This window comes from Notolabrus celidotus, chromosome 21, assembly GCF_009762535.1.
Source record: "Notolabrus celidotus isolate fNotCel1 chromosome 21, fNotCel1.pri, whole genome shotgun sequence".
In the NCBI taxonomy this organism is placed as follows: Eukaryota; Metazoa; Chordata; class Actinopteri; order Labriformes; family Labridae; genus Notolabrus; species Notolabrus celidotus.
Window position 1 is genome coordinate 207,656 of NC_048292.1, and position 25,090 is coordinate 232,745.

Genomic DNA, 25,090 nt, shown 5'->3' on the forward strand with positions numbered 1-25,090 from the left:
AGATGATGAGGATCTGTTGGCTTCTTCAGACCAGGACCTCCAGCAGGCATTGGAGCAGTTCCCTCTGGCTGCAGAGGGAGTCTTCGTACTGGAGTGTTTGTGGTGTAGAGGGAAGGAGGGAGTCTGAAGGCAAAGCTTTCCATCCATGTTCCAACCCTCAGCTACGCTCACAGACTTCAGGTAGTGACCGAAAGAACGAGACCTCGGACACGAGCAGCTGAAAGAAGTTTCCTCTGAAGAGCGGCAGGAGAGAGGACATCTGGAGGATTAGGATGCATCCTAGTGTCCTTTCTTTGGAGGTCCAACCAGGAGGAGAACTCAGAGCTCGCTGGAGGGATCATAAACCGCTTCTGTTATCCCTCAGGAGGAGACGCTGCCAAGACCAGGACCTGGCTGTTGTTTTGAAGATTATTTTGGGCTTTTATTTTGAAAGGACAACTTTACAGAGAAACAGGAAGTGAGGGAAGGGAGACCGGGGATGATTGTGGGTGCAATGAGGAATGCAGACTCTGTACATGGGGCGTCTACTCTCAAACCGGAGACCCAATCATGCCTGTATAACCTTCATGTGTTTATATTCTGTTCTTAAATGTGTGAAGCTGCAAACTGAGACTCTTTAAAGTATCTCTGATAAATGATCTGAAGGTATCAGGGTCCATTTAAGGAGGTAGGGGGGTCGGGAATGTGTGGTCCACAGCTCCTCAGCTCAGGCGTGTTTACAGCGTCGTACCAACGTCGTGTTTAGAGGAGCGACCGGGCAGGAAATGAGGACATACTTGAGTGTCCCGGCGTGTAATTAGACCTCAACAAACAGCCGCGCCCTCTCCAAGCATGCAAACACCACAAACACACCATGAGAGCTTTTTTTTTACAGTGATACGTTTAAATCTTTTATTGTGATCTTCATGAGCCGACACACACAAAGCCGTGAGCTGGTTCCTCCTGGATCTACACACAGAGCAAAGACTGGACGCTTCACTACGACACAGAGCGCTGCAGGAACGGGGTCCATGCAACAGATCACACATCCAATATATCGATCCGTCTGAACAAGCTCGACGGACACATGGAAAAGAATCATTAAAGTCTCTCAGGCACACGGTTATGTTTGTCCAAAAACCACAAACACTTCACCAATCAAATCAAAGAGAATAAAGCCGCTCGACAGACTTCGGATTAAAACAAACACGAGCAGGTAAAAGCTGGAGAAACGTGGATCTATGTACACTCAGGTGTCCTTCAGTGATCAGGCTGCTGGATTAGAAGCTAACAGGATGTGAGACTCTTATTTTGGAGGGGTGTGTAACTCAGAGGTGTCACTTTCTTTTTCAGCAGCAGTTTGATAATCATGGTCCTCGCTGTCATGAAGCTCTGCAGAGTCCTCAAATCCACCAACCTGCACCTCAAACATGTCAACGTTTCACGTGTCAGACGCTGATAAACACTCGCCGAATAACTTTGAAACCTCTTCGTCAAAACACGACACTTCCTCTTAAACAAACAAGAAAGAAAAGGTTTCATCTTTGAACTTAACGAAGCACAAGAGCAGGGATTCAAACCGTTGACGTCCCGGTCTCCATCATAGATTTTACTAGCATATATAAAAAGATGGACAACACGACAGGTCCCTTAAAGTGAAGCCAAAACATCCACAGCTTCCCCCACTACGTGTGTGTTCTGTATTCTAAAGGTAGTAGAGGCGTTGATAGCGCTGATGAGTGTGTTTTAGCTTCCAGGATTGATCTTAGCTAACTCGTTAGAGCAGGTAAAGTTGTTTCCCCTAACGCTAATTCTCTAAGAGGAGCTAACATGATTAGCTAACTGACAAACATTCAGAGGAAAGCAGAAAACATGATATTTTTGTGTCATTTAGTAAATATTTAAAGCCTTAATCGCACAAATCAGCTGTATGAAAACGTGCACGACGTAAAAACTCCCCTCAAAGTGAAGCCAAAGCATTTAGAGCTCCCTCTAGTGGCTGGGTGGCTGCAGTGTAGCTCATAAGCCCCGCCTCCTCCATGTTAACAGATGCGCCTAACTTTAACACTAAATACATGTTTCTTTCGTTAAGTAGCTCTTAGCTAGTAGCTTGGTTTAAATCGGCGATTAGATGCTTTAAAAAAGGGGGCGTGGCATCATGATTGACAGCTCTGTCGACCAATGAGACTCCAGCAGCAGCGTACACTAACACAAGAGTCAGTGAACTCTCTGTAAACCGTGAGAGTCTGCTTCAAACCGACACGAGAACTTGATCTGGTGTGGACCGGACCCACCCGAGGGGTGTGTTCTGGTTAGAGGAAGGGGCGGGGCTTAATTTAGCAGCTCCGCCTCCTTCAGTGCAGAATCTAAATGTGCAAGATTCCAGCCCCCTTTTTTGAGCGTTTATCGAGGTGGAGGTACGTCGTCCATCTTTAAATACAGGCTGGTTTTATGCTAAGCTAACTAGCTGCTACAGGTTGTATTCCTTTGTTTATCCCAGTGACGCCGCTTTGATGCAACACAAGCCTCCAGAACAAGACCATCACATCATCAGACATTCAATCACATCATTCACGTACAGAAACTCTTCCTCTCCTCGCCGTCTTCATCTTCGTCCGATCAAACGTGTTCCCCGTATTTCTCCAAAGAGTCCAAAAAACAAAAAGTATTCCTCTCTAGTCTTGAGTAAGTATCGTCCACTTGCAGGTTTTTCACTCCTAAATATGAGTCAGTGTTTTGGGTGGGCAGGAGGCGCTGCGTGCGTTCGTCCCGCCCCCTCCCGTCTGTCACGCCGTCAGTCGACCTCTCAGGAGTTCAGTCGTCTTTATTGTGAAGTTCGTTCTCTGGTCCAGACAGTTTGTGATCTCTGTCATCGTCTCAGGCAACAGACAAAAAACAGAAAGAGAGCCATGGTGTGTGACCCCTGACCTCTGACCTCCAGCTCCTGGTTCTGCCTCTCCACCTTTGGATTTGGGACCCCTTCAGCCTCGTTAAGAGTGGGCGTTCAGGTCAGCGGGTTTTGGTCTGTGCCGGTTGTCAGCTGGAGTCTGGAGGACTCGTCCCGTTTTGTCGACCGGTGTCCCCTCCGATCTTCTCTTTCTCTCTCTGTTTTTGCTCGATCATTCGCTCTCTTGCTCGCTCGCTCGTTCAGCCTGCGCCCAGACTCCAATCAGCGTCTCCTGGAGGAGAGAGCAGACATTTACTGCAGACGGGCCGAGCCACAGTCAAGACCTGAAACCAGACTAGATTAGACACTGTTTGTAAAAGACAGGCACTTCCTGAAACACCGGATGTCTAAACTCATCAGGCTGAGCTGCAGACTTCTCATCCTGGCTCTGCCTTCCTCTCCTCTTTCCTACATCTCTTCCTGTCCTCTTTCCTACATCTCTTCCTCTCCTCTTTCCTACATCTCTTTCTTTCCTCTTTCCTACATCTCTTCCTGTCCTCTTTCCTACATCTCTTACTTTCCTCTTTCCTACATCTCTTCCTCTCCTCTTTCCTACATCTCTTCCTTTCCTCTTTCCTACATCTCTTCCTTTCCTCTTTCCTACATCTCTTCCTCTCCTATTTCCTACATCTCTTCCTGTCCTCTTTCCTACATCTCTTCCTCTCCTCTTTCCTACATCTCTTCCTCTCCTATTTCCTACATCTCTTCCTTTCCTCTTTCCTACATCTCTTCCTCTCCTCTTTCCTACATCTCTTCCTCTCCTATTTCCTACATCTCTTCCTGTCCTCTTTCCTACATCTCTTCCTTTCCTCTTTCCTACATATCTTCCTCTCCTCTTTCCTACATCTCTTCCTCTCCTCTTTCCTACATCTCTTCCTCTCCTCTTTCCTACATCTCTTCCTCTCCTATTTCCTACATCTCTTCCTGTCCTCTTTCCTACATCTCTTCCTCTCCTCTTTCCTACATCTCTTCCTCTCCTCTTTCCTACATCTCTTCCTCTCCTCTTTCCTACATCTCTTCCTCTCCTCTTTCCTACATCTCTTCCTGTCCTCTTTCCTACATCTCTTCCTGTCCTCTTTACTACATCTCTTCCTGTCCTCTTTCCTACATCTCTTCCTCTCCTCTTTCCTAAATCTCTTCCTTTCCTCTTTACTACATCTCTTCCTCTCCTATTTCCTACATCTCTTCCTGTCCTCTTTCCTACATCTCTTCCTTTCCTCTTTCCTACATCTCTTCCTTTCCTCTTTACTACATCTCTTCCTGTCCTCTTTCCTACATCTCTTCCTTTCCTCTTTCCTACATCTCTTCCTTTTCTCTTTACTACATCTCTTCCTGTCCTCTTTCCTACATCTCTTCCTTTCCTCTTTCCTACATCTCTTCCTGTCCTCTTTCCTACATCTCTTCCTTTCCTCTTTCCTACATCTCTTCCTGTCCTCTTTCCTACATCTCTTCCTGTCCTCTTTCCTACATCTCTTCCTTTCCTCTTTCCTACATCTCTTCCTTTCCTCTTTACTACATCTCTTCCTGTCCTCTTTCCTACATCTCTTCCTTTCCTCTTTACTACATCTCTTCCTGTCCTCTTTACTACATCTCTTCCTTTCCTCTTTCCTACATCTCTTCCTGTCCTCTTTACTACATCTCTTCCTTTCCTCTTTCCTACATCTCTTCCTTTTCTCTTTACTACATCTCTTCCTGTCCTCTTTCCTACATCTCTTCCTGTCCTCTTTCCTACATCTCTTCCTGTCCTCTTTCCTACATCTCTTCCTTTCCTCTTTCCTACATCTCTTCCTCTCCTCTTTCCTACATCTCTTCCTCTCCTCTTTCCTACATCTCTTCCTCTCTTCTTTCCTACATCTCTTCCTCTCCTATTTCCTACATCTCTTCCTCTCTTCTTTCCTACATCTCTTCCTCTCTTCTTTCCTACATCTCTTCCTCTCTTCTTTCCTACATCTCTTCCTCTCCTATTTCCTACATCTCTTCCTCTCCTCTTTCCTACATCTCTTCCTCTCTTCTTTCCTACATCTCTTCCTCTCTTCTTTCCTACATCTCTTCCTCTCCTATTTCCTACATCTCTTCCTCTCCTCTTTCCTACATCTCTTCCTCTCTTCTTTCCTACATCTCTTCCTCTCCTCTTTCCTACATCTCTTCCTTTTCTCTTTACTACATCTCTTCCTGTCCTCTTTCCTACATCTCTTCCTGTCCTCTTTCCTACATCTCTTCCTTTCCTCTTTCCTACATCTCTTCCTCTCCTCTTTCCTACATCTCTTCCTCTCCTCTTTCCTACATCTCTTCCTCTCTTCTTTCCTACATCTCTTCCTCTCCTATTTCCTACATCTCTTCCTCTCTTCTTTCCTACATCTCTTCCTCTCTTCTTTCCTACATCTCTTCCTCTCTTCTTTCCTACATCTCTTCCTCTCCTCTTTCCTACATCTCTTCCCCTCCTCTTTCCTACATCTCTTCCTCTCCTCTTTCCTACATCTCTTCCTCTCCTCTTTCCTACATCTCTTCCTGTCCTCTTTCCTACACCTCTTCCTCTCCTCTTTCCTACATCTCTTCCTCTCCTCTTTCCTACATCTCTTCCTCTCTTTCCTACATCTCTTCCTCTCTTCTTTCCTACATCTCTTCCTCTCCTCTTTCCTACATCTCTTCCTTTCCTCTTTCCTACATCTCTTCCTCTCTTCTTTCCTACATCTCTTCCTCTCTTCTTTCCTACATCTCTTCCTCTCCTCTTTCCTACATCTCTTCCTCTCCTCTTTCCTACATCTCTTCCTCTCTTCTTTCCTACATCTCTTCCTGTCTTCTTTCCTACATCTCTTCCTCTCCTCTTTCCTACATCTCTTCTTCTCTTCTTTCCTACATCTCTTCCTCTCTTCTTTCCTACATCTCTTCCTCTCTTCTTTCCTACATCTCTTCCTCTCCTCTTTCCTACATCTCTTCCTCTCTTCTTTCCTACATCTCTTCCTCTCCTCTTTCCTACATCTCTTCCTCTCCTCTTTCCTACATCTCTTCCTCTCCTCTTTCATCTCTTCCTCTCTTCTTTCCTACATCTCTTCCTCTCTCTCTTTCTTCATGGACCTGATGGAGTTGAGGGAGGTGGAGTCTAACTCTGTCGTTCTGAGTGTTGCTCTCTCTCTGCACATTTATCTCCATCTATTTCACGTCTGGGAGCACAGACACGTCGTTTTTATCTCGATTAAATGCAGAAAACTTTTTAGATTTAAGTCAAATTTTCTTCTTTGTAATATTTGAAGATAGAAAATACTGTTTTTTTTGTCCTGCAGATTAAAAAACTGAATTATTCTGGAAGAAATGTGTCAAATATGAGACAGAATAAAGTTGAATCTTCTTTGAGTTGTGTCTTAAATGTCGCTCTGATGTTTGTTCATTTCAAAGATCATTTGCAAACCAAAGAGTTGCATTTTACCCAAACTATGCTGAGCTAGAACTGGGGTTCCCAAAGTGAGGCTTGGGACCCCCTGGGGGGTCGTGAGTTGTCTTCCAGATTATTATTTTTTTTAAAGTGATCTAAAAATAGTAGATTTTATATATTATATTAAAAAATATCGACACAAACAGTCGCTAAACTTGAAATAAAACCTTGAAAATATAAAGTGTAATGAGTTTTCTGTCTTTCTTTGTTTCCAGATGACTCCTAAGTTTAGAGTCAGTGAACAGTTAATGATCTAAAGCATCAGTAGCAGCAGGTTCATTCAGAACACACAGGAAACACAGACACATGCTCATATAGGGAGGGTGATTTTCTGCAGACCAGCTAAATGAAGACACATTAAATCACTTTGAGGGACAGGGGGAGTCACGAGTCTTTGGGACCTTTATTTTGGGGGTCGGGGCTGAAAAGTTTGGGAACCCCTGGTCTAGAAGACTGAAAGTATGTAGTAACAGACTTATGACATGACTCAGATCATTGTGGACTCAAAGGTTTCTGTCTTTAAAGCACGACAAAATTAATGGAAGAAGCAACTTTAAAAGGTCTTGAATCAGAAATATCAGAAACATCTTTCATTCAGTCTTTCTGATTTTGCAGCTGCTACATCAGCGTGACATCGTCTCTATCTTTGTTCTTTAAAGACTCAGTTATCGCCTCAAACAGCCGCTCCATGCTGAGTTTAATCAAACATAATGTGAGTTTGTCGGGGACTACTTTAAGCGTAACTCTAGAAACATGGATGTGGTCTCTGTGACACCACCTCCTGGTTTCTGCAGAGTCGTTTCAGCCTCATGCATTCCACCTCCCCGTCTGATCAGCTGTTTCCTCAATCATGCAAATGTAAGTCTGACTTTTAGCCTTCATGTTTTCTTGGTTGGTTGTAATACTTCTTTGTTTTTGCAGCTTCAAGCCGACCCTCGAGGAGATGCATCAAACTAAACCTCAAAACTAACATCAAAGAGAAAAACCACAAGCTGCTTTAAAGTCTGACAAAGAAAAACATCAGTTCTCTTTATTTACACACTTCAGAGGTTCTTACAAAAAATAACTTATATTTAATAAACTCCTTCAAAGTGTTATAAAGTGTAACTGAACATAAACTCCTCTTCTAACTCAGCTTCATCTCATCGTCTCTCTACTTGTTGGTCTAACTCTGCTGCAGCTTCATCTCATCATCTCTCTACTCGTTGGTCTAACTCTGCTGCAGCTTCATCTCATCGTCTCTCTACTCGTTGGTCTAACTCTGCTGCAGCTTCATCTCATCGTCTCTCTACTTGTTGGTCTAACTCTGCTGCAGCTTCATCTCATCGTCTCTCTACTCGTTGGTCTAACTCTGCTGCAGCTTCATCTCATCGTCTCTCTACTCGTTGGTCTAACTCTGCTGCAGCTTCATCTTATCATCTCTCTACTCGTTGGTCTAACTCTGCTGCAGCTTCATCTCATCATCTCTCTACTCGTTGGTGTAACTCTGCTGCAGCTTCATCTCATCATCTCTCTACTCGTTGGTCTAACTCTGCTGCAGCTTCATCTCATCGTCTCTCTACTTGTTGGTCTAACTCTGCTGCAGCTTCATCTCATCGTCTCTCTACTTGTTGGTCTAACTCTGCTGCAGCTTCATCTCATCATCTCTCTACTTGTTGGTCTAACTCTGCTGCAGCTTCATCTCATCGTCTCTCTACTCGTTGGTGTAACTCTGCTGCAGCTTCATCTCATCATCTCTCTACTCGTTGGTCTAACTCTGCTGCAGCTTCATCTCATCGTCTCTCTACTTGTTGGTCTAACTCTGCTGCAGCTTCATCTCATCATCTCTCTACTTGTTGGTCTAACTCTGCTGCAGCTTCATCTCATCGTCTCTCTACTCGTTGGTCTAACTCTGCTGCAGCTTCATCTCATCATCTCTCTACTCGTTGGTCTAACTCTGCTGCAGCTTCATCTCATCATCTCTCTACTTGTTGGTCTAACTCTGCTGCAGCTTCATCTCATCGTCTCTCTACTTGTTGGTCTAACTCTGCTGCAGCTTCATCTCATCGTCTCTCTACTCGTTGGTGTAACTCTGCTGCAGCTTCATCTCATCGTCTCTCTACTTGTTGGTCTAACTCTGCTGCAGCTTCATCTCATCGTCTCTCTACTTGTTGGTCTAACTCTGCTGCAGCTTCATCTCATCATCTCTCTACTTGTTGGTCTAACTCTGCTGCAGCTTCATCTCATCGTCTCTCTACTCGTTGGTGTAACTCTGCTGCAGCTTCATCTCATCATCTCTCTACTCGTTGGTCTAACTCTGCTGCAGCTTCATCTCATCATCTCTCTACTCGTTGGTCTAACTCTGCTGCAGCTTCATCTCATCGTCTCTCTACTCGTTGGTCTAACTCTGCTGCAGCTTCATCTCATCGTCTCTCTACTTGTTGGTCTAACTCTGCTGCAGCTTCATCTCATCGTCTCTCTACTTGTTGGTCTAACTCTGCTGCAGCTTCATCTCATCATCTCTCTACTCGTTGGTCTAACTCTGCTGCAGCTTCATCTCATCGTCTCTCTACTCGTTGGTCTAACTCTGCTGCAGCTTCATCTCATCATCTCTCTACTTGTTGGTCTAACTCTGCTGCAGCTTCATCTCATCTCTCTCTACTTGTTCGTCTAACTCTGCTGCAGCTTCATCTCATCATCTCTCTCTACTCGTTGGTCTAACTGCTGCAGCTTCATCTCATCATCTCTCTACTCGTTGGTCTAACTCTGCTGCAGCTTCATCTCATCGTCTCTCTACTTGTTGGTCTAACTCTGCTGCAGCTTCATCTCATCATCTCTCTACTCGTTGGTCTAACTCTTGCTTCTCTCCTGCTTCTCTGTCCTGTCTTGTCTCTCCTGCCTGTCTCTCCTCTCTTGCCTTTCACTCCTGTTTTTTTTCAGGCTGTTCAAAGAGACATCGACGAGGCGGCGTCAGTACACACACACACACACAAACACACACATGACCATCCCCGATAACACATACTGCTCTGTGTGTGTGAGAGAGAGAGCGCGTCAGGGCTTCACGGCTCTTGTCTCACCTTCCTCCGGTCTTGAAGATGAGGTCGGCGTTGGGAGCGCCTTTCGGGTGCTGGTAGCGAGGGCGGCGCTCACGGTTTGTGTTTGCCGGAGCCGGACGCTGAGCCAGCGACTGCATCATCTCTGAAACACAAACACGTGAAGAAGAAGAAAGTTCAACAACAAACCTGTTAATGAACGCTCGTTCAGTTTTTCTACGATGGATCAAAACCGATAAATAACAGTCTTAGTTCTGCTGCTATAGGCTTAGACTGACACACTGGGATCCTGTCTTTCCCTCTCTCTCCTCTCTCTGCCTGTCTCTCACTTTAACTCTTCCTGTCCCATTAAAGTTACTAACCATAGACCTTTCTGGAGTCCCTGAGCTCCCTTGTCTCGTAGGTTCCTCTGGATCTCTGCTGTAGATTCCTTTTTTGGGTCTGTTATTCATCCCTTCTTTCTTTCCTTCTTTCTTTCTTTCTTTCTTTCTTACTCTCTTTGTTCTTTCCATGTTTCTTCATCCTTTATGTCTCCTTTTCTTATCCCGTCCTTTCCTTCACCATTTATTCTCCTCTTTCTTTCTTTCTTCTGGTCTCTCTCTCTCTCTCTCTCTCCCCCTCTCTCTCTCTCCCCCTCTCTCTCTCTCTCCCCCTCTCTCTCTCTCTCTCCCTCTTTCTCTATGTCTCCCCCTCTCTCTATGTCTCCCCTCTCTCTCTCCCCCTCTCTCTCTATGTCTCCCCCTCTCTCTCTCTATGTCTCCCTCTCTCTCCATGTCTCCCCCTCTCTCTCTCTGTCTCCCCCTCTCTCTCTCTATCCCTCTATCCCTCTCTCCAACACGGTCTCAGCAGATGTGTGTCTAACATGAGTCTGGTCCTGCTGGAGGTTTCTGCCTGTTAAAGGAAGTTTGTCCTTGCCACTGTAACTTGCTAAATGCTGCAAAGTGCTCTGCTCATGGTGGATTAAGATGAGATCAGACTGAGTCCTGTCTGGAAGAGGGGACTGGATCTGATCCGGTCTTGATGTTGGGTTTTTGTTGATAATAGAACATAGAGGACGGTCTAGAACGTTGTGATTTGGTGCTGTATAAATAAAGATTGATGGTGTTGTACCCTGATAGTCCTCCTGCTCCTGCCTCTCGTTGATGTCCAGAGTGAGTTTCTTCATCCTCATGCGCTCCTCCTGCTCGGCCTGCTGCTGGTTGAAGTGGTTTGCAGCCAGGTGAGACGACAGCGGCACGTTCAGGATCTTATACTGTTAAAACAGAAACAAGACTTATTAAAGGTCAGGGACTAATAACCAAAAACACTGAAAATTGAAGGACACAATCCGTATATTTTATCTACCACACATTCAAACATGTCCTCCCCCATCAGTGCCTGTTAGCAGTCAGCAGCATGTAGTCAGTGTGTCGGCGTCGTCAGGACAGCCTCACACACACAGGTTGCTTTCATTCACCTGGTGAGGCTGTGTGTGTTTACAGAGGGTGAGAAGTCATTTCCTGAACACGCACCTCTCACACACACCCACAAAGATATTCTGTGTTCACTCCAGAGAAGAGATTTTCATTTCTTATTTATTTTGTTGCCTATGTGTGTGTGTGTGCGTGTTTGGCAGCCGTCCATGAAACACAGTGAGGCCGTGCGGACCGAAGGCTCCATTAAACCTCTAACTGGGAGAAAAAGACGGACACGCCCGGAGCTCCGAGAAACCAGCCTCTGCCCTCAAAACCTCAAACCACACATTCCACACACACTCTTAAACACACACACACACTCTCTCTCTCACACACACACACAGAGCTACAAGTCCAGAGTCAATATTATTCCTGTGCTCAGTCCGACTGAGGCGAGGGTGTGAGGGAGGTTTCTGTACGAGACAGAGAAAGCGTAAAACCAGCTCTCACGTCTGCTCGCTCTCCGCTCCTCGCTCCTTATAAAATCTTAAACTCCCTCTCTCTCATGTGAGGTTTATTTTCTGTAAAGAAGCTGCACTGCTCGACGCTCTGATACTCCAAAATATTCTCAATCTACAAGGAAATTAAGAATCTGACACTCCCTGAGATTAAAGTCACAAATCTACACGAGAAAACTTTCAGACAAACTCCAAAAGTCTTCAGGAGGAAAGAGAGACTTTGTTTTTACTCGGTCACAGGAACATCTGACATGTCATTGGTCTAAGTCTAAGTCGTGTGGGGTCGTCCTTCGTGTCGTTACCTGCTGCTTGTTGCCTTTGCGTGTCAGCATGACAAACTGCATGGTGTCCGAGATGTCGGCGTTGGCGTCTCCCTCCCCGATGCACGGCTGCCCGGAGCCCCCCTTCTTCAGCTGGCTCTTCAGCTGCAGCGGGATCGCCACGTCCAGCTGGTGAACCTTCACCGTCTCGCCGCTGCGCTGCTGCAGAGACGAAAAACACAGAAGAAGAGTTAAAGGTTTGATTCAAGAAGACCAGGAACATTCTGGTATCTCAGACTCTAAGGTCGCCTTTAACTCCTTTGATATCTGAACCACATCCTCTGACGGTGAGCAGCAGAACGTGGTCTTACCTGCAGGTTCTCCAGCATCATCTTGTCCAGAGCTTGAATGAAGTCCTCGTCCTCAGCACAGGCCACGTGCTTCAGTCCTCCCCCTCGGATGGTGACCTCCTGAACATGAAATGAAAGTTAAATCTTAACGCTCACACCTCTCAGGGTTTCAAGGGTCTACGACTGAACGTCTCTCAGACTCACGTTGTTCTCATCATCCGTCTCGTTCTCCTTGTTGGAGTCGGTCAGGTAGTCGGTGTTCTCTTCTTCCTCTTCCTCTCTCTCCAACTCTTCGTTCTCGGATCCTTCCTGTGGAAACAGAACAGTCACAGCTCAGATCCAGAAACATGCGTCAGGGGTTCACGGTTTAAACCGAGGACAGAGTGTTGTGATTGATTCCTCAGTGAAAGACGAGCAGGAGCGTAATCCTGGAGTCTGAGTCATGAAAGTTAAACGACTCTCCTTCAGATAATCCGGCTGATCCCATGAAAACATAAATTACTGCTCCCTCTCTCTGTTCCCAAAACAAACAGTGATGACATGTTGTTGTGAGTTTAGTCTTTGTGTGTGATAACATTCGTGCTGAGGAGAAAACAGCTCAGAGTTATGAAAACATCCTGCATGGAGAGGCGTGGAGAGCTGACACAGCAGACTTTAAGACTTGAAGCTCAACTGTGATCTGTTTACAGTAAACCTCCCCACAAGACTCACAGGTAGGGTCAGGTACCGTTTCAATTTTAGTGGTTCCTGATCCAGATTCCATTATTTTTAAAGAGTACAAAAATATTGTATATTAATATGAATTAATAACAGATCTAATGAATCCACGGATGTTAGGAGAGATGAAGTTGAGTGTATTTTCCTTTCTGTCTGTCTTTGTTTGGAGTTCAGGGTCTAAGAGAGGAGAGAGTTGAATCCATCACAAACCAGTCTCCATGTCAGACTCCACCTTTAAATACCTGAGGCGCTCTGAATCAGTTTCAGAGGCTTGTCCACTCTTTAAGAAACCTCAGGGACGGACTCTGTGATTAAGGTAAACATCAGTTGTGGAGTCGTTGTGCGTGAGCAGTAACCACGTCAGTGTGGAGTGGACAAACAGGATGATGTGATGAAGAGGGAACAAAGCGACTCACGTCTTCCTCCTGCTCGTTCATCTCGCTCTCGTTGCCCGACTGCTCCTCGGTCTCCGCGCCGCCCTCCTCGTCGTCATCGGCGTCGTCGTCCTCCTCGTCCAGACCGTCGCCCTCGCTCATGGCGCTGGAGCGGCCGTCCTTCTCCATGGCGAGGCCTTTGAGAAACACACACACGCATTGAAACTCACATGAAAGAATAATGATTATGTGTGACAGATTAATGATGACATCCATCAGAGCCTGAATTAAAAATAGATCACATTCCTCTGAGGGAGGAATCGTCTCGTTAATGTCTCCAGACCTGTTTGATTGTAATGAGAGCTAATTAAGATCCTCATTGTGTAACTTTTGTGTTCAGGTGAAGAAATGAAGTCGAGCAGGTGGCCGAGGCTGAAGATCCGGTCTTTGTGTGACTGGAGGACTGAGGAATGCTGGATCCGGGTTAAAGTAAGAAAGGTGAAACAATGGCTGCTCTGTTCGTCACTCTCATCAATCACTTTCTCTCTCTGATGAAGACTAATTCTCTCTCTCTCTCTCTCTCCTCTCTCTCTCTCTCTCTCTCTCTCACTCTCGCTCTCGCCCTCGCTCTCTCTCTCTCTCTAGCGCTCTCACTCTCTCTCTCTCTCTCTCTCTCTCTCTCTCCCTCTCTCTCTCTCTCTCTCTCTCTGTCTCTCTCTCTCTCTCTCTCTCTCTCTCTCTCTCTCTCTCTCTCTCTCTCTCTCTCTCTCTCTCTCTCTCTCTCTCTCTCTCTCTCTCTCTCTCTCTCTCTCTCTCTCTCTCTCGGAGGGTGGAGCTGCTGTTTACATTTTTCTGCACATTCCTCGTCGACACCTTGAAACTGTAAAATAAAGCTGATGTTCCTGCTTCTCTGTCGGGCTGCAGCGTGAGATAAACCGGCTGATGCTCATGTTTCCTGCTTCCTCCTCTCTCTCTCTCTCTCTCTCTCTGCACGGTTTCATCCTCACATCCTGACTCTACTCAGCAGCAGAGCTCACACCTGTGTTATTATCAACTCTTGATACGTTTAAGTTCTGAATCAGAAGTGATCTGCATTTTGTGTGGAACTGAATTTGAACACCACACAAGTATTTCAAGCTAAGCTAACATCAGATTGTGTCCCAAAGCGAGCAGATTAACATTTTGGAGAGTGGGAAACTCAAACCTCTCTTTGTTTCTGTTTGTTTCTGTTTGTTTCTGTTTGTTTCTGTTTGTTTCTGTTTGTTTCTGTTTGTTTCTGTTTGTTTCTCTTTGTTTCTCTTTGTTTTTGTTTGTTTCTCTTTGTTTCTGTTTGTTTCGAGTCTTGGAGGAAGTCTTCGTTCCATGACGAGTGACTCGTCAGGTTTTTCTTTTGTTTTGTTCTTTTGTTAATGTGCTGCTCTTTGTGTTCACACATTCCTGCTTATCTATTAATATCTTACATGTGGAACTTCCTTAAAAAAGGACATAAAGGATGTATTACTATATTATCATTTATCATTATTATCATTATTATTTGTTTATCTTATTTATTATTTCATTTGTACTTATTTCATTTCTTACTTTCATACATAACTATTTCTCTTTTTTTGTTTTTATTTTAATATATATATATTTTTTACTTTCCTTACCTCTTTATCTTCTTTCATTTTTATTTATTTATTTATAAGTAAGAGAGAGAGTAAGAGATCCTTCAGTTCTGCTGCTCCTACTGCTTGGAATAAACTCCAGAAGGACTTGAATCTGTCAGGTCTTCTCTCACTGGACACCTTTAGGTCCATCTTAAATGAAGGACAGACCCCAGAACAGTGCCTGTGTTTTTAAATGCTGTTTTGTAATCACAAATTGCATTTTATTTTCAAATAAGTTGCACTTTCAAATTATTGATTGCTTCTACATGCTGTCTGTACATATGCTCCATGCTGTTGAGTTGTGCTACTTAGTTTGACCTCTTGGCCAGGTCGCCCTTGTAAATGAGGTCTTGATCTCAATGGGTCTCATCTGGTTAAATAAAGGTTAAAAAAAATATTTAATCTTTAAATATAAAGAGACATACAGAGACAAAGACAGACACACTCTCACAGCCTGTTAACCTCCTCAACCTTTGTTATTGCAGCACGTTGTTTGTTCCTGCTCGTCTCTGTTTTGTCTCTTAGGTGTGCTCACATGTTGTCCTGTCTCTCACTCGTCTTGTTTCGTTCTGCTACACTTAAATCAGAGATTTTTAATCTCAATGGGTTTTTATTTCCTGGTTAAATAAAGGTCAAATATAAAATTAAATTAAATTAATTCATAATAATCATAAAAAAGACATAAACCCTGACAGAATCAGCCCTCTGAAGCCGTCTCCTCTCTCTAAATCCTGGTTTCAGACCTCGCTGCTGAAGCAGAGCGCCGTTTATGTGAATCATAAATCAAACAGTCGAGATTATTAAGTTCATTTCATGCATTCATTTGATTCCTAAATCAAGACTCAAAGAAAAGAAGTGCTTTACTTTGTTTAAATTGATTTAAAAGTGTTTGAAATGCAAAATAATGACATTTCAAACCTGGGATTAAATATGTGATTAATCTGGATTGAAAATGTTGATCATCTCAACGCGCTTGTTTTTGTAATCCATTTCATAACTTTACATTTTTTACCATAACTCCCAAAACACTGAAGTGTGAGAGGCTGAAGGAGGAAGTGTTTGTTGTCTTCGTATTGAGGAATAATTTACAGCTAAAGATTTAAAAAACAGTCAGTGAAAAATAAAATGTATTTTTAACTCAGAAAAAAACATAAACAACCTTTGTGTCTGAGACTAATCCATCAGTGTTAAAGTGATCATTGACATCATTAATTGAATCCCTAATGACTCTTAAAGCTCTGACGGGCTCTCTGGGTGACTGCTCCTGTCAGGTATGTGTGTGTGTTTCCTCCTACACAGCCGGGAATGCTGCTGAGCCGGGACGACAGAGAGCGGCTCGACCTGTGAGACCGGCTGCCGCACACGCTCACATCTTCACACCTGAAGACGGGCCGGATACAGACGTCACCTTTGGGACGAGCTCTCTCACCTAGTTTGATGAGCACCTCTTTCTCCAGCTCCGTGACCTGCTTGGTGGCCTCGTCCAGGGAGCAGCTGAGCCTCATCTTGGGCCGCAGGAGCTCCAGGGTGTCGCTGATCATGTAGTCGATGTCGATGGGGAACGGGTGGTCTTTGGTCCAGACGTCGATGCTCTTCTTCCACCAGATGTAGCGCTGCAGAAAAAACACAAGAGCAATGATTTATATCTTATGTGAGAGGAACTGACAGCTGAAGGTTGACTACACATTAAAAACTGAATAAAGCATTCATGAGATAATTTACAGAAGACCTGAGGAGCAAAAAGGAGGGTCCAGGGGTTATAATTTAAGAATTAAAAGTCCCACATGTGAAAGAGGCTTTATTTTTAAAGGTTTTTGAAACCTAGGCTCTGATTTTAACACTTCTGGGTTCTAAATAACGTGCAAAAAGTTGGGTAAAGTTTCAGAAGACAGCAGAGATACAGGCGTCAAATCCCTTCACTCACACTCCACCAAATTAGATAACGTCCACTTAAACTTCTTGTTTTTGTCCCCAACAGGCTCAGGTTGTTATTCTAAGTGTCACTCAGCATTTCAGAAACAGGTTCTTAGAGAGACGGACCTTTTCTAAGAGAGTGAGATCATTCAGCAGAAACAGCTCTTACATCACCGTGTCAGAGCCACCGGCCCCCGCTGACAAAAACAGTCACAGGAGTTTTGTGTCTACCGCTGCGTCGATCAGTTCGGATATGTTCTGTTGCACGATGTCGCATCTGATCCGTGCTGACCATTTCTAACCCCACAGTCACACAAACACACGAAATAAAGGCAGCATCTCCTGTGCTCTACAAGAGGCAAAGTCTCTGTTGTGATCAGCAGAGTGTGGAGTCTTTGAGGAGAGCGACTAACGGCTGTGTTTGGATCTTAAAAAGGATCTTAGACACTAACAATCTGAGCCTGAGTGATCAAAACAAGAACTTTAATGTCATGCATTAAACCGTTTCTTGTTTGCACGCTCAGTATTTAAAAAATGTTTACACTAATCGTCATTAAGATCCCAAAATATGTAAGAACATGACGTTAAAGATGGAGATTCTTGCGTTGGACCAAAAGGCATGTATGCAGCATTGAGATGAAGCTCCAGAACCCACCTGGAAGTATATGAGGAAGCAGTCGAGCTTCCTCTTGCTGGAGCCGCGGTCGAAGTACTGCCCGCAGGTGTCCAGCAGGGTGCAGACCAGGCGGATGCGGAACAGGTGCTCCGGAGGGTCCAGCAGACTCGGGGTGCCGTCCTGGTTGATCCCAAAGGAGATGAAGGAGAAGAGGGTGCGGAAGATGACGGCCGACTCCACCATGCGGTAGTTGTAGAGCTCGCCCAGGAATTTGGCGCTGCTGATGCGGCGCTGGTTGAACTTTGGCTGATTGACCTGCGAGGATACAAAACAACATTTAGAGAAGTCAAATAAACTCTCTGTTACACTCTGAGTCTCTTTACTCAGGATATTACATCATCGGATTATTATCTCTGATGCACAGACAAGAAAGTATTTTTATGATGTTGCTGGAGGCGCTTATTCAAACTATTGAACATGCTCATGAGTTATTTTAAAATGCGCAGTGACATCATATTTTATCAGGTAAATTATGTGCATGCCTTTCCCCCGCTCTCTGCTCCTCATGTTTCCTGTCTCTCTTCAGCTGTCCTATCAAAATAAAGGCAAAAATGCTCAAAAATATAACTTAAAAAATCAAATTAAATTAATCCAAAAAGCTGCAAAAATTTAAATCTCTGCAGGTAAATATATTTGAATCACAAAGCCCTGACATTTTACTTATAACTCCCCTTTTCAGTGTAGAACTGAAACTAATCTAAAGAGAAAGTAAATAATCAATAATTTCAGTATTTTTTTAAAGCACAAAATATCAAATTTGAAGCTTTCCTTTGATATTTGTTTTTGTTTTTATTTTAATAAATTCTTATTTTGTGTTTTTTTGTATGTGTTTATTTATGTGGATCCCTATTAGCTACTGCCAAGGTAGCAACTCCTCTTCCTGGTGTCCAACAGTGAGCAGGACCGTGCTAATGTAAAAATATTTTGCAAAGACATGATGGATAATCTGTTTTAAGATGATAAGAATCTGCTCAACACTTAACTGTGCTTCTCTATTTTTAAACACGATGATACTTTCAAACGAGTCAATAATCCAATCCAGACATCAAGGCGTTTTAAGTTTCAGTAATTTTACTGATTTCCTTTATGTAAAGTTTGGGCTCAAATCTTTAAAAGGACTCGCCCCTCAGCCTTTCTGCAGACACAAAAAGAGCCAACAGAGCTGCAGCAGATCCAGCAGAGCAGCTTTAAGTGCTGATTGTTAAGTTTAATTCAGCAGAACAAACAGCTTCCAAATCCTGGAGTCATCAAATCCTGGTTTAACCTGCACAATGTTTGATTTTCTACCTGCTTTGTCACTGCCAATTGTGTTTTATAATATCTTTCTCTACTTGTCATGCCTTTTCTTTTTTATTTGAACTTACTGTTTTAATATCTCACTTTCTCAAAAGCTCTTGTAGCGACGGGAGTTGCAAATTAGCCTCTGCTACAAACACTAAGTCACTTGCTTGGGATGGCTGTCTTCAGTTTGTCTATGTATCTGTGTCAGTCACTAATATATAAAATAATAAACAGGATGGAAAGCTGCTGAATCAGGTGTGACTGGAGCGCCATGATATGTCATGAACTCACAGGAGCTGTAAAATATCCGTGTGACAGATTGTTGGATGAGAGTGAGCGTCTGGATAAAAACAGTAGTTCTGGTTTGAAGCGATTCAATCATGTGGAAGAGGAACAGGTGTGTAAAGACTCGTGTTCATGTCCTGAAGACTGTAACTGTTCTTCACTTCAGTGACAGTAACAACATGTCAGTCAGTCTCCTGTCAGACCCGTCAGAGGAGATGAGCTGCTGCTTTTGTTCCCGTCCTCTCTCTAACCCCTCTCCCTCTCTCTCTCTGAGGCGATGTTACATAAGTGTTGTTAAGACAGCAGAGTTCACATGTAGACCTCTCCCCCCTCCTCCTCTCACCTCCATGCCCAGCCGGATGTCCTCCAGCACCCCGTCCACCACGTGGATGCCCACGTCCTCCTGGTAGGCCACGAGGCCGGCCAGCAGGTTGGCGACGCAGTGGATGCTGTTGTACTTGACGTTCCAGATGTTGACCATGCAGCAGATCAGGTAACCCTTCACCTCGGGGTCCTGCCACGGCAGCTTCCTCATCTGCCTCAGCACCTTCTCCGTGGTCACCTTGGACAGGTCTTTGTAGAGCAGCTTGCGGATGTACTCCTGCAGCGGAGGCCTCTTCTTCTTCACCGTCTTCTCCACGGGCGGAGGGTTGCAATAGTAGTAGGCGTTCTCCACCATGGTGACGTAGCGGGCATCAAGATGCTGCGCCTGCTTCTTACGCATCATTTGCTCCTGAAACACACACGGGACCAAAGATCAGGAAACATTCAAATATCTGCTCCACATGTGTGACGTTTGCCTCCATGTTTACAGTCAAACATTCTCTTTAATCAGCTTCATGTTCCTCATCGTCCTCTCCTGCTGTCGATGATGTTTACTGACCAGTAAGACGCTGGTGCGCAGGTGAGAGTCAGGGGATCTGAAGAGGAAGCGGCCACAGGTCTCCAGCAGAGTGCAGGCCATCTCGATGTGGTGATGTGTGAAATCTGACAGGAGCATCTGTCACGACACAAACACGAGTCAGTAACTGAATCACAACGCTCAGAGGAAACAGAGCCTCAGATCTCTCACACACCTTGAGACAGTGAAGCGTGTCCGTCTTTGTGAACATCTTGAACTTGGCCAACTCCCCGATGAACCTCACGGTCTTATTTTTGGTCTCGATGTTGATCTGGTCCTTCTTACGAATCTGTGACACAAACGGATTATCAAGAAGAATTCAACTTTGCTGTATAAGAATGAGAGAACATTTTAAAACAGGGGACCCACATGAAACCTGAAGTCTCCCTTCAGCATGGAGCAGAGGTCCTCAGCAACGTCAGACATGCAGGGGTGAAGAGTTGCCACCAGGCGAGAGTAGAAGGGCAGCAGATCCAGCCTGCAGGAGGAGAAGGAGGAGAAGGAGGAGAAGGAGGAGAAGGAGGAGAAGGAGGAGAAGGAGGAGAAGGAGTCAGTTATAAGCTGTGCTGGTGGCTCCCCCTGGTGGAGATTGAAGGTATTAGAGAGGCGGTTTTACCTCTGTCTGGGGACGGTGAAGAGGGCTCGGACCAGCTTCCTCCTATTGGACTTGGTGTTCATGTTCATGCAGAAGTCCATGGCAGCCTGAGGAGTCAACACAGAACTTTTAGAAACAAAGACAGAAACGTTTTCACTCATCAGGAACCTGACATTAATTATTGTAATCTCCAGAATCGAGTTATCTCCACACAGAGGCAGATTCTGATTCTGTGTGTTCCTCCTCACCTTGTCTATGAGGTCTCTGTTCACACAGTTTGGGAGCTGCTGGATGAAGGCGTCAACGATGAGCTTCAGGTGAGACCCTGTGTTTGCCTCCTCGTCTTCTTGTTCTAGATACATAAACAAGAAAAGACTTAGCACTCCTAAAACTTCCACAAGCATTAACTGAAGTGCTGCATGAGTCAATGGAGACATGGTCTAAACACAGAGGTGTTATCTTTACCTTGCTCATCCAACAACTTCTTAGCCAGCTCTTCGTTTTCCGCCTCGTCCGGTCCCTCTAGCTCCAGAGGTTCGTCCGTGATGTCCAGAGCCTCCAGCTCCAGCTCCAGCTCCTCAGTGGTGCTGGCTGAGTCCTTCCCCTCCCCTGAACCAGACACACATAAAGTCAGAATAAAGCTCTGTGTGATTCTCCTTCTTCTTCCTCCTTTAGAGGATTTATTAAAACATACCTTTGGCGTCCTCCTTGTCTTTGCCCTGGTTGCTCTTCTCGTTGTCCTTGAAGAGGATGGCGGGGACGAAGGCCTTCAGGTCCACCAGGTTCTCGTAGAAGTTGCGAGCGTCCTCGTCCTCCCAGATGCCTCCCTCCAGGTCGTACTCTCCGGGCTTACCGGGGGTGAATATATCAATCCCGGGACCGTGTTCTTAATAAGAGAGGAGAGGAGAAACAGAATGTTTAAAGACGTATTTAAAAACACAGACTTGAATTCAGAAGATCGAAGGTCACCTACCCTCCTGCACGGTCTTATCCTGAGGCAGATCCGGCATGTTCTCATCCAGCAGATCAGCCAGAGACTGAGTGTTAGCCAGCAGCTTCTGGTAGGAGGTGGCAAACTCTTCATACTGCTTGTGTCGGTCCTCGCTCAGCTCACCTTTGGAATGTAGGATACGCCTGAAGAGGAGAAACACAGATTTAGAGTCAGTGACAAAAGAATCAGTTTAATGGATCGCCTGTATCGATGAAATATCGTCTGATCAAGTCAAACCTGTCCCTACCTGTTCTGCCTCTCGGTGTTCTGCAGCTCTCGGTGGTCTTTCTTCAGGTGTTTGGTGAGGGAGGTGAAGTACTCCCTCAGAAGGTTCTGGAAAGGCTGCTGCTTCTCTGTGCTGATGATCTCGCTCGGAGGAAAGGTGAGGCTGAACTTCTCAGCCGCCAGTTTCACCTTACGAGGAATCAGACCGGCGATGTCGTCGCCGCAGTGCTTACAGAAGCTGATGACCACAGAGACGTGGGTGTGCGTGTCGCGGTCGGTGCTGATGATGTTCTTCAGCTGCTCGTACATAAGAGACAGACCCTCTTTGTCCGTGAAGAGGCCGACGATGGTGAGCTCGGCGATGAAGCGCAGGTCCGTGCGCAGCTTGCTCACGTTGGGCGACTTGTCCTCCTTCCTGGCCTCGAAGTGCTTCTTCCAGGCCTGCAGGAGCAACGGAGCGAACTCGGCGTAGCGCTGGTGGAAGAGGGAGCAGAGGTGAACGGCACAGCCCACGTCAGAGATCTTCAGCTTGGCCTCCACGACGGAGCTCACGGCCTCGCCGATGTACTTGCTGAGGTTCAAGGAGTTGAAGTCGTTGGAGAGCGAGTCTCGCTGCTGCTCGGTGAGCGTGCGCAGCTTCTTGACGAAGGCCGTGTTCTTCTTCAGGCTGGAGTCCAGGCGGCTGAAGAAGGCCTCCTCAGGTCGACCCTCGTGGGCGTTCTGGTTCTTGCTGCGGAGTTCTTTCCTGCAGTGATGGCGCTCCCAGGCCTCCTGGTGCAGCTGGTGCCCCTCCTCCTTTTCTCTGCAGAGATGAAGACAAACAGAAGAGGTGTGTGAGAAAGAGAAAGAAAGAAAGAAAGAAAGAAAGAAAGAAAGAAAGAAAGAAAGAAAGAAAGAAAGAAAGAAAGAGAAGTTTGATTGGCGTGGTTTTATTTTAAGTCCCCCATGACTTACTTCAGGAGCGCCGCCTCCTCCTCCCGCTGTCTTTTCTCCTCCTCCTCTTGTATCCTCTTCTCCTCTTCCTCCTGCTGTTTCTTCTCCTCCTCCTCTTTCTTCTTCAGTTCCTCCTCTGCTTTCAGTTTCTCCTCCTCCTTCTTCCTGCGATCCTTTTCCTCTTTCTTCTTCTTTTCCTCCTCAAGGCGCTTCCTCTTCTCCTCCTTCCCGCTGTCTTTTTTTCCGCTCATCTTGGCCTCATCCTTCACTTTGTCTCGGGCGGATCCCGGCCTCCGGTCCCGGTCCCGGTCCCGGTCCCCGTCTCGTTCTTTGTCCTTGTCCTTGCTGCTGAAGGAGCAAACGTCTTTCTCGTCCATGTTCACTGAGCGCTTGCGTTCAGCAGGCATACTGAGGAGAGACGACAGGAAGCAGACTTTTAAAAACACAGGAAACACATTTCAAGAGGCATTAAAGATGAGATCTTAAAAAACCAATCACTATTTTCAGTTACATGGATTCTGTTATTCTAGTATCACATTAAATACTTAAATCTAAAGAATGGCAGCAGAATAAAACAAATCTTAAATGTAAATAAAGAGTTATTACACATAAAAAATATGCTCTTTTTTATTTTTGAAAACAAAAAAAACAGTCTAAATCGAGGTTAACTAGCTTTCAATCATTAAATTGATTAATGAATGGTTGATTATTTACCAGTAGGTGGGAAATCTGTTGTATTCAAAATATTTTATGATCCTAAAAAGATCACGATAATAAAATGTTAAATCACTCTTTGTTAAATTGGTGTGACCAAATCAGTTTGATTGTTGTAAACTGACTTTTCTTTCTGACCCAAAACATCTCTGAGAATTTATTCAATTTAAAGTTTTATTTTAACGGTTATGTCATACAATTAATTAATTTTAATCATAGAAGTTTTATTTTGGGGCTTTTATACTTCTATTCAGAGAGGAGAGGACAGTGGATAGAGCAGGAGACTGAGAGAGCGCAGGGGGAAGAAGATGAAACAAAATAAACTCTAATCAAATGGACTAATTTGTCAAACTTTAAGATAGATAAGATAAGATAGGATACTTCTTTATTCGTCCCACAACGGGGAAATTCATGGAGTTCCAGCAGCAAACAAGAAGGTGTACAGAACAAGAATTTAACAAGAATATATATAGGAAAGAAATGTCCATCAAAGACGACAGCTTGGCCATAATCCTCCTGTCAGTAACTTTTACAGCCTTTCAAGCTTTTGCTCATCCACCACAATATTTACGGTTTCTGACGAGCACTTTCACTTTGTTAAGGAGTCACACAAATAACTCTCTGAGGTCATCATGTCTCATACACTGCAACAGAAAATAGGACTCAATTACCACTTCACCCAAATCAAGCAATTAAGTCAGTTTTTACATGTTTGAATTAAACAAAAAATTATAGAAGTTATTATTTTTTTTAAGGTGAAATGTTATTTTGTTAATTATGAGATTGAAGTCAAAATTCTGCCTTTAATTTGTGAATTGTGAAAAGTATATATCACACCATAAAATATATTTCTATATATTTAATTAATATATCTAAATATTTAATTATTGTCTTCAGTGGGGTTAATCCTCTTCACATAGATAATACAATCCCTTAATTATCATTTTTGTGCATAATATTATTTTTTATATATATAAAAAAATTGCTTAAAATGTCAGATTTTTTTTGTCAAGTCTCTGTTTTCATGTGTTATTATTTTTTATTAATCATTATATTTTTTATTTTTACAGTAACAGAGTGACTTCTTGACTTTGAAACTGAAACTTAAGTTTTGTGTAACTTTAATGAGTTTCTGTGCCACATAAAAGCCTTTAAAGTCAAAGATTAAAGCATTAAAATGAAGCATTTTATTATGGTACAATTTAAATTATTGATTTTATATTACTATTGATTTCATTTCCATGTTTCTGTCCTGAGTTGTTGTTCATGCATGCACCTGTGCCTGCAGTGTACATTAAAGGTTTTAACCCTTTGTTGTTTGTAGATGCATTTATAAACATTAAGGAGAATAAATATATATGTATGCATGTTTGGAGGAAATATTAAACACAAAAAGGCTGAAAGTTAAATTCTAAGGAAGTATTTCATCGTTTAGAGTCTGACAACACACCCACGCAGCAGCTCCCGTTAGCCTGCTAGCCCTTAAAGCTAAGCTACTTAGGTTAGCTTTATCACCAAATATATCTCCCTAGTTTAATATATAAATGTTTTTTAGTTTTATTTTAGTATTAAAGGAAACAGTCAGTTATTTTTAACAGTAACGGCTCCAACGTTTAACGCTCATCATAAAAACAGAGTTAGCATCTACAGCTAGCGCGGCTAGCCAGGCCAGTTATTTTCGCTCACTGACTCTGATATAAACTCATGTTTTAAACGCGTTAGGTCGCATAAAGTCGTCCTAATATAAGTTAAATGTCAAGAAGACTTCAAATCATTTCCCAAAAGTTGTCTTTGTCGTGTAAAAAGGAAGTAATTAGAAAGGTTTTACCTGCTACTTGTAGCATAACAAACATCGGTCATTAGCTCTGGTTTCCGTGTGAGCAGTAATAGGACCCCTGCTCGCAGGTGTCGTACAACATGCC

The 25,090-nt window shown here is 44.2% G+C and overlaps 1 protein-coding gene across 5 annotated transcripts; it reads right to left on the bottom strand.

Annotated features, from left to right (window-relative positions):
• Positions 1-877: 877 nt before the first annotated feature.
• On the bottom strand, positions 878-25,090 carry upf2 (UPF2 regulator of nonsense mediated mRNA decay). Of its 5 annotated transcripts, XM_034673367.1 has the most exons (22): positions 24,997-25,090; positions 22,476-22,862; positions 21,544-22,323; positions 21,279-21,439; positions 21,000-21,191; positions 20,771-20,914; positions 20,554-20,657; positions 20,327-20,412; positions 20,080-20,188; positions 19,886-19,999; positions 19,693-19,809; positions 19,153-19,542; positions 17,223-17,498; positions 16,083-16,266; positions 13,047-13,201; positions 12,118-12,222; positions 11,935-12,033; positions 11,606-11,785; positions 10,502-10,643; positions 9,416-9,536; positions 9,190-9,276; positions 7,350-9,144 (listed from the first exon to the last, which is right to left on the bottom strand). In XM_034673367.1, exons 1-22 carry the CDS (start codon positions 25,026-25,028, stop codon positions 9,141-9,143), a joined length of 3,969 nt encoding a protein of 1,322 aa, XP_034529258.1. In that variant the 5' UTR covers positions 25,029-25,090; the 3' UTR covers positions 7,350-9,140. The 5 variants fall into 5 exon arrangements, 4 of the variants coding, with proteins under 4 accessions (XP_034529260.1, XP_034529259.1, XP_034529258.1 ...); XR_004629289.1 differs by lacking the exons at positions 7,350-9,144; positions 9,190-9,276 and adding an exon at positions 878-3,158 and having other exon boundaries at positions 9,361-9,536; XM_034673369.1 differs by lacking the exons at positions 7,350-9,144; positions 9,190-9,276 and adding an exon at positions 878-3,155.

What these genes read in the sequence shown, in the direction of transcription:
- upf2 (XM_034673367.1), bottom strand. Translation starts at nt 25,028, where the DNA reads ATGACCGATGTTTGTTATGCTACAAGTAGCAG. An exon ending in TTCACCGTCCCCAGACAGAG is followed by an intron (nt 20,189 to 20,326) that starts GTAAAACCGCCT and finishes CTCCTCCTGCAG; the next exon opens with GCTGGATCTGCTGCCCTTCT. An exon ending in GGAGCAGGAGGACTATCAGG is followed by an intron (nt 9,537 to 10,501) that starts GTACAACACCAT and finishes TTTGTGTTTCAG; the next exon opens with AGATGATGCAGTCGCTGGCT.